General features: G+C 53.7%; 1 protein-coding gene across 1 annotated transcript in view; it reads left to right on the forward strand.

Annotated features, from left to right (window-relative positions):
- Nucleotides 1-8,533, forward strand: part of CASTOR2 (cytosolic arginine sensor for mTORC1 subunit 2) — a 49,582-nt gene extending 41,049 nt beyond the window's left edge. The window contains exons 8-9 of the mRNA XM_016153210.2: nt 2,505-2,599; nt 2,681-8,533. Of these exons, the coding sequence (XP_016008696.1) occupies nt 2,505-2,599; nt 2,681-2,746 (161 nt within the window). The 3' untranslated portion in view covers nt 2,747-8,533. The remainder of the gene's footprint in view (nt 1-2,504; nt 2,600-2,680) is intronic.

Genomic DNA, 8,533 nt, shown 5'->3' on the forward strand with positions numbered 1-8,533 from the left:
TAACTCTGCCCACATCAAGGCCAAAGCCAGAGCCATCCTGGGTTCAGGACCATGGGCTACTTTCTTGAGAGCTAAGAAATGTACATGGAAGGTTCCTGGTCCGACCTTAGGCCCACCCTGTCTCTCAGGGCCTCCTTCTCTATGAACTCCAGCTTTTCTCTGGCCCACATTTGCTGTCCAGTGCAGCAAATGGGGTTGTGGCGTCGTGGGGTTGTGAAGATAAGTAGCCTGGAGGAACTTACCAGTGAAGGAGGCTGGAAGAAACCAGTGTAACCTTGGGCAGGTTGCTTAATCTCTGAGCCTCAGTTTTCTCATCTGTAAAATGAGGATGATGATAGATGGCCTTAAGATTGCTCTGAGCACTCCACGAGGTGTCAGTTATACTGAGTGCTCAGCAAGCAGCTGTTGCTGTCACTGTCAAAGCAGGTGGCTTAAAGAAGGTTCAGGAAGGGAAGGCTCTGGAGCTGACTGGCGGATAGTCGCTGGACTGACAGGAAGGAGAGGGTAGTATCAGCAGAGGGAGGTGTGACAGCAGTTTCTCTGCAGCACCCAGGTGGCTCCAGCCACCTGGGCCCTGGGTGCAGAGTCCAAAAGTAGGTAGGCTGGGAGAAGAACCTTGCTAGGTAGAGAACCAGGGTCCTAATACCCGACCAGGGGGGTCTGCCACCACATCTTCCTGAAGGTGAGGGTAGGAGCTAGGGGCTACCAGGTGAGGAGACACAGCAAGAGGCTGGAAGGCGCATATACCTCCATATCTTTTTATCCCCAGTTTTAGATCTAAGTTGATCAAAATACACTCAGTATAATAATATTACCAAAAAAGTCCAAATGATAGGTAAATAAAGGTTGGATAGTAGATGAAACTCAAATGGTCTCTTTTGACAAATGTCTGCACGTTGCTGTAGGGGAGTTTTATCTGTGTCTCATGCCTTGTGGACGGTGATGGGGAAGGGAATGTGAGCTGAGCAGGCAGCAGCTGGGTCTGCATTCCGGGATGCTGAGCATTTTGGAGCCATGCTTATGGCTGTGAAGAGTCCTGCATGAAAAATAACTTATAATCTGAAAGATTCTAGAAAGATTAAACATCCCATATGTGTTTAACCATGGTTTGGAGTAATATATATTTTCCATCATAACCCAGCAGACACATACACGTACACAGACAACTTGAACAGTTTCATGAAGCTGCTCGCAGTAACCATATGCTGTGCTGTCTGACCTTTCTTTTTCCATTGTGTCATTTCATAAGATGCTGGTCACCAGCCTTCTAAATGATGTCGCAGTTCGAAACTCTCCATTCTAGACCCTAATCCCCTTTCCTCTTCCTTTTATAGGAATAGTTGTGTCTGTAGCTAAAGGTATCTCAGGACAAAACTAGTCTCCACCACGTAGCCTCACAGATGACCACCTGGAGTGCAGGCACAAGGCCTGCCCAGCCTCTAGAGGAGCCTTCTGGTTCAGCAAGAAGCCTCAGCAGGCCAAGGGAAAGCAGGAGCTTGAGAGACCTGCATTGTCACTGCTCGGGTCCCTGGGTAGGCTGGTGAAAGGACCAGGCCAGGGAGTAGAGGGGAAGAGGGGGTCAGTGATGATGGACATGGAGCCCAGGTTAATTCCCAGGCTCCAGCCTCAGAATCCCATGGGGGCTGCTGACTAGATCTCAACTCTTCCTCTGCCCCTCTTACCCTGCCCCCAAGCCAGGGACAGTGTTAGGAAAATGCATAATCACCAGTATTAGAATAGTAGCTTTGAGGAAAACAGCACAGGGGATTGTGTTGGTGAAGGAGTGGTCCTCAGAGGCTGGAGGTCTTCCTGTAGGAAGAAGCCTCGAGTGGTGCCTTCAAATCAGAGAGGAAGCTATGGCTGAGGCTAAGACTAGCCCTAGGCAAACCCAAGGCTTCCTTGTCAGCTAAGGTTTGGGGGAGGCTAGGAAGCACCCCAGCCCTCTGCTTCAGAGGCTAGAGGGAAAAGGAAGTCCCAGCCTCAATCAAATACTTGACACTGCCTTTAGTACAAGCCAGGGCTATTACCAAGTGGGGACTCTGATGAGGAAACTGAGGCTCAGAGAGAGGAAATGACTTGGCTATAGTCATCTGGCTAGAAAAGAGTCAATAACAGAAAAGAGGGCCTGAACCCATGTCCTCCATTGCCCACGCTGCCCGCAGCTCTGTCTTAAACAATTTGAAAGACGGCAGAGAAGATGAATTGGGACTACAGAGTGTGTAAACAGGCAGAGGGTGACCAGAGTTAGAACTGGATGGAGCCCTAAGCATGGAAAGCTCCTTGCTGGCCGAGGAGATCAGAGAAGGCTCCTGGATGGAGGGACCTTTGCACTAAGCCCTCAGGGGGAAGGGTGGGAAATATCTGGGTAGATTGTGGATTCAGGACAAGGCACTATGGGCAGAGGAGGGAAAAAGGCTTAGAAGCAAGGAGGGCTGGGGTGTACTGGCCAGCACCCCGGTGATGATACCACATGGAGGCTAAGTACAGTTCCCTGCTGTCTCCAGATGAGTGTGGCATTGTGGCCCAGATCTCCGAGCCCTTGGCTGCTGCAGACATCCCCGCCTACTACATCAGTACTTTCAAGTTTGACCACGCACTGGTGAGTGTCCAGCACTGGCCCCCTGGGCAGGGAGACTGGGTTCCAGGGACTCATGTGTTTGCCACCTCCTACCCCTTGCAGGTACCAGAAGAAAACATCAACGGGGTCATCAGCGCCCTGAAAGTCAGCCAAGCAGAGAAGCATTAGAAGGGCCTCTTCCACTCCTCCCCATCTGCCCCCAGGCCTGGGCCGGGCCCTACCCGAAGATTCTTGCAGTATTTCTCAACAGACTGGAAAATTGGCTCCAGGGCCCCTAAAGAAGAGGCCTAGGAGACGCCCCTAGTTGCTGACTCTACCAGCCCTAGCACTCAAGCCAAGGCCTCCCCATGCCCTCATGCCTTTCCAGAGCCCCTAGACCCTCTAGAGAACCTCCTACCCCCTCCCCCAACCCCTGCTCCAGAAAATGACATCTGAGGCCCACAGAGCTTGTGAGCTGACCCACCTCCTCGCCCAGCCCCACCCACAGCTGGGGGCAGATACTGAAGGAAGCTGGTGCCTCCTGTAAGACACTGGGGTACCAATTTGCATGTCATCATGGGGGCAGACTGAGTGGGGCTGAGTTCATGGAGCCTGGGAAGGCCCCTACGAGGCCGTGAAACTGGATACTGTAGTTGCTGGTCTCTGGTTCCATCAGCTCAGGGCTGGTTCCCGGAGAGGAGGCCATTGGGCAGCCCATAGGCATATGCTGGTGAGGTTCCAGTGGGGCATAGGTAGGGCCCTAAGCCACCCAGAACCTTGCCTGCCAACCACAGGGCCTATGCCCCAACTCCCAGCAAGACTGCCAAGGGACCCTGTCCAGACCCTCCCCACCACAAGCACTCCTGAGGCTGAGGGTGGGGGGTGGGGACGGTTCCCAGGAAACCCACCAGCGTGGGGCACGAGCTCCTATCCCCTCTGCTTTCTCTGGACCCTACTCAGGCAGGTGGAGCCTCGGTTTCCCCCAAGTGGGGGCATCTCCAGCATTCTTGGCCTGAGGTTTCTTTGGTCACCCCTGCCTCTCCAACAGTTGACTAGACCAGCACAGGGCTCCCCCGTCATCCTGCCCCCTCCCTTGCCCCATTTTGGGGGACATGAAAGGCCTCTGCTCCCTACTCACCTGCACACCCGCCCCTCAGTTCAGGGACAATGGCATTCATGAGTACTTGACCTGGGAGGCAGCTTATCTGAGCCTTAATAGAGAAAAAACCGTACCTTGTTTTAGTTTCTTATTTAATGTATTTGTGCCCAGGCTGCAGTTGGCAGCAGTTTCAGGAGACAGGGCCGACTGAACTCTGTCAGGGGGCCCAGAGGCCCAGGGTTACTTGGCTGGTCCCCTGTGACTCCAGGGACAAGGGGAGAGCTTTGGCCCTCTCTCTGAGCAGGACGCTGGGAGCAAAGATCTGTTAGAAGACAGGGGCCCCTGGGCTACCCCAGATAAGGCTGTCTAGCCAGGCCTCACTGATGGGTACCCAGGCAGCCTTGGTTCTATCTGAGCATCCGAGGGGACTTGAGGGTCACAGGGAGGTAGCCAGCCAGGCTGAGGTGGCTTGTCCTTCTAGAGGCTACCTTGGGAGAATGGGGTGAGCCTCCATGCCTCCTCTCTAGCTTGGAATGCTTTCTGAGTGTGCAGGACCCGCAGGGCCTGCTATGGCCCATGCCCTCCCGGTGCTCTCTGCTGTCCCTGAGAAGCTCGGTGCAGAAGAGATGTTCTCTTGATCTGGTGAAGGGCTTGAATGAACCTCCCTCCTCCCATATCCGAGCTGCGTGGGACCCTTTGTGCCCTGGAAGCCCCCAGATATAGGAGATGTGCATCGGGATCTTTGCAGATGCTTAAGGCCCAAGCACTGATTCGCAACTCACTTTTTTTTTTTTTTTTAAGTTAATTCATTTTGCACCAAACTCCAAAACAACCAAAACGTGTAACTTGTTCACTGGTTCTAAAATGGGGGTGGCCAAGTGGGCACAGCATCTTTTGAAGCCCTGAGTCCTCTTTCTGCCCTTGGAAGGCCTTGATTTTTTGTGGCGCACCTATCCAGACCCCTTCCTGTTGGTTCCCCCTAATACGTCACTTTGCCTTTCCTCCCTGTCAAGCAAACGTGTTGGCCCTGTGATCCCAGAAATGCGTGTCCCCCAGACCCCTAGAGCATATCTATTGTACACACGTATAAATACCTGTGTTTTATGTTGATATAGATATATACTGTAAATAGCATATATACTTGAGCAATATATATGTTAATATATACTGTGTGGGCGCACACACGTGTGTGCGCAGTATGTGGACACAGACCGCATTGTGTGTGCACGTGTGTGTGGGCCTGAGGGCCTGCACCCACCGTGTTTGCTGTGCGCACGGGCACGTTTGAGCCACCGTATATTTTTAATTCAAGTATATAGGCAATACGATTTTGAGAGAAGCCGGCCGGCTGCCTCATCCCTGACTTGAAGGAAGGGAAAAACAAAACCAGCAGCCCAGGAGCTGAGCTCCAGTCAGGGGGTATCGAGGGTCCCTCCCTCTCCTCCCCAGTCTCTCTTGAAAGCTGGATTCAGCCCCTTCCCACACCCCTGTTTCCACAGCCAAGGTCCCTGACACCCTTATCGTATTTTGGGTGGTGGTAGAGCAAAGGAAGGCGGAGTTAGAACCTCTTGCTTTTGAACAGAACACCCCCACCCTAGTTGCTCTGCTCAAAGACCTGGGCCAGCAGGGCAGTCGCCCCCAGCTCCCCATTTAGGTCTTCTTCTCACCTGTTGTGTTTTTTTTTTTTTTTTTTGCCTGCAAGCTTAGAAACCTCAGGTTCTTTTCCCAGGTCTGCTGGGGGCTGCCCCATCTAACTGACGAAAGGACATATGTATGCCCTCAATGTTGTGCCCAGGTAGAGTTTGGGGCAGGGGCTCAGCTCTCATCTCTAGCTGTCACCCAGGAAACGCCTCCCTGCATTTTCCCAGTCTCCGTCCTGCTGTGTGAAGAGGCCCACAGAGCCGGGCGCCTTCCTCAGCCACTGTGAGTGGCTTAGTAGCAGTCGGTCGTTTGATCTCCACAGCAATTTGGAGGCAAGAGTGGGTGGTCTTCCCAGTGGCCAGCTGCCCCTGCCATCTGCAGATTTTCTGGGTGTAGGGTCTCTGGCCCACAGGCCCCACTTGGAAGGAGCACGTGCTCAGTGGGGCCAACGTGGCTGAGACCCACCAGAGAGGTGGCTTGAGGACTCTGACCTGTCAGGGCTGAGGATTTCTTAGCTCTGCCTGCTGGGGACGAAAACTGGGTTTTGGGGCAAGACTTCTGAGAGGCAGGGTGAGCAGGCAGGCCCTGTGTCTTTGCCTCTGTGCCACTCCTTGGGAATAAAAGTTCACACCATCTACACGCCAGCTTCACCCCTTGTCCACCCCACCCCCATACACTACAGAATGGGGAGAGTGAGGGAGGGCATGCTGTGAACCCCCTTCTGCCTCCCCCAATTGTAAAACCTGCCTCTTGGTAACATCCTCAGCCTGGGCTCCCCTGGTTCCCAGGAAACTCTGTTCTTCCTCAGCCCCTAGTCCCGTCAGCAAAGATGGGCGTTGCCAGCTTTGCACCTCCCTCTCCCTAGGGATCTCCAGAGCCCCGAGAGAGGTGCTGCCCATGCCACTGCCCTCAGCCCAGGGCACACGACCAAGCTGGAGAGGTATGCAGACCTCCCCTCCGTAAGATTCGGGGGTCGAGAGCCCCCAAGCACCAGCATTCTCCCCCTCCCACTACCTCCAGGCCACAGGATCCTAGTGGGCAGGGAGGGAGCCAGGTGACCCAGAGCTGCCCAGGTGGCCTCCCCCATCAGGCACTATGGCCTCAGGAACCAGTGTGGTCTGAAGATGCATGGTCTGGTGGGGTTTGTCTCTGCTGAGATGACAGAATGCCACGGAGGTCTGGGGTCAAGTCTCCAAGGAGCTAGAGAGGGCCAGGGCCCCATTTAAAACCAAGGGCACCATTTGCCTGATAGTCGAAGATGAACGTGCCCACCCACCACCAGGTCCTCCTGGCTGGCATTTCATGAGCAGACCTTTTAGGAGCCCCACAACCACCCTGGGCCACCTTTCTGAACCTCTGGATCTAGATGTGGGGACAAGTAGGGCCCTTTCCAACCCCTAGCTAAGAGAGGGGGCCTTGGGGAGCTATCAGCTAACAGCAAAGCACTCCAGCCCTGTGACTGAGAAATTATTGATGCCACTTCCTGAGTGAACTCTGGGTGGAGGTTAGGGAGAAAACACCCCCAATATATCTGTGCCCACCATAAGTCAAGGCTGGGGAGCAGCCAGTCACTACTGTCATGGCCACTGAGAAATGGAGCTGACAGTTGGCATGAGAAAAGCTTAGGGGAGGAGGATGGAGTCTCAGGCAGTGGAAAGACTGGCTTTTCAGGATTCTTAGCTACTGTGCTAAAGAAGGGGCTAGGCGTGCAGTGGGCAGTAGCCCTGTATTCAAAGAGGCCGCCTGGGAGGGGAGCCAACCAAGGTGGTGGGGACGATGATTACCCAGTGGAGGGAAGGCTTAGAAAGAGTGGCCAAGGGTTGTGAGGAGAGTCAAGCCCTGATGTAGCTGGATACCTTTCCTACCATCTCAGAGCCCATTCCAGCGTTTTTCTTTCATTTTCAAATTAAAGGAAGCAAAAAGGACAAGCTACTTGCCTCATACACTGCGTAGACCGCGCTTCGGCCTTCAACTTTGATATTCTGGCATTCTTATGAAGCCTGCTCTCCTGGGAGGGTAAAGGATAAGAGCTGTTGGTTGAGGCAGCCTGCTGTCCTTGAGGCTGATGGCACCAGGAGTGGCCTGGAGTAGAGGCAGTAGCCTGCAGCCTGGCTCGTGGCACCTGTGGACTGCCTGGTGGTAAGGGAGTTTGTGACTCGGTTCAAGGGGAGAGGAGGCTGTGAGTTGAAAGTGCAGGGTGGCCCCTGCCCTGGGAGTCAGCACAGCGTTCTGTGCATGGCCACATGTGTGTCCATACACACGGATGTGTGGGTGTGTGCTGTGTCATGCATAATGTAAGAGCACATGTGTGCAGAGTCCAAATCTGAACTAAGGGACTGGCTCATTAAGTGTTTTGAGGCCACAGTAGCATTCTCACCCAGAAGCCTCATGTGGAGGTGGAAGCAGGGTGGGGAGAGGAGGGGGCGGCAGGCCCCGAATGAAGCCTCTGGCTCCACGATGGGGAGTGAGGCCACCCCAAAGGACTGCCCCAGCCCACTTGACTTTGTTAAAACTGTTCTGTGGTGGGGGCAGAGGTGTCCTTGGCAGCAGTTCTGTCCACACAACCAGCCTGGAGGGCTAGACTTGCCAAGCCAATTTTAGAAGCAGCTGGTTCTTAAGTCAGTATTCATAAGGAGAGGCTCTGGGTGCTGGTGCCCCTCACTAGGGAGGCTCCTCTGGGAAGGGCATCCAGGAAAGTCAGAGACCAGGGGTCTGGGGAGAGGAAGATGAAAAACAGGCCAAATTCAGGTCCCAAGACAGAGGCCAAGCTCAATACATTTTCTGTCCACTGCCTCAGTTTACCTATTCAGGAAATGGTCCAGGAAGAACTGAGCAGGGTTGGCTCCAAAACTGGGGTGGGGGACTCCTAACAAAATCCCAAGCCCTCTTGCTCTATGCCAAAATCATTTCCGTTATCTCGAGATGGGGGCGAGTGGATGTTGGGTACACAGTGGGGCTCCGAGGGATTTCTGCCCTGTCCAGGGCCTCATCCTGGGGAGTCTGGCCCTCACCTGGCATGCCCCAGGTTACCAGCAGAAGCAGGGTCTGGGCGAGGGGCAAAACTGGGCACCCCTGTACCTGGGCTCCTCATGCTTACTTTCTCTGTTGAAACAAACACAAAACCCTCGAGATTCATGTACTGTATGACGGAGAGAAAAAAAATACTTAATGTTCCCCAAAAAAGACAGTATATTTTGTACTTTGTAAAGTGTTAATTAAAATGGAGAAAAAAATGA

Source organism: Rousettus aegyptiacus, unplaced genomic scaffold, assembly GCF_014176215.1.
Source record: "Rousettus aegyptiacus isolate mRouAeg1 unplaced genomic scaffold, mRouAeg1.p scaffold_m13_p_8, whole genome shotgun sequence".
Lineage (NCBI taxonomy): Eukaryota > Metazoa > Chordata > Mammalia > Chiroptera > Pteropodidae > Rousettus > Rousettus aegyptiacus.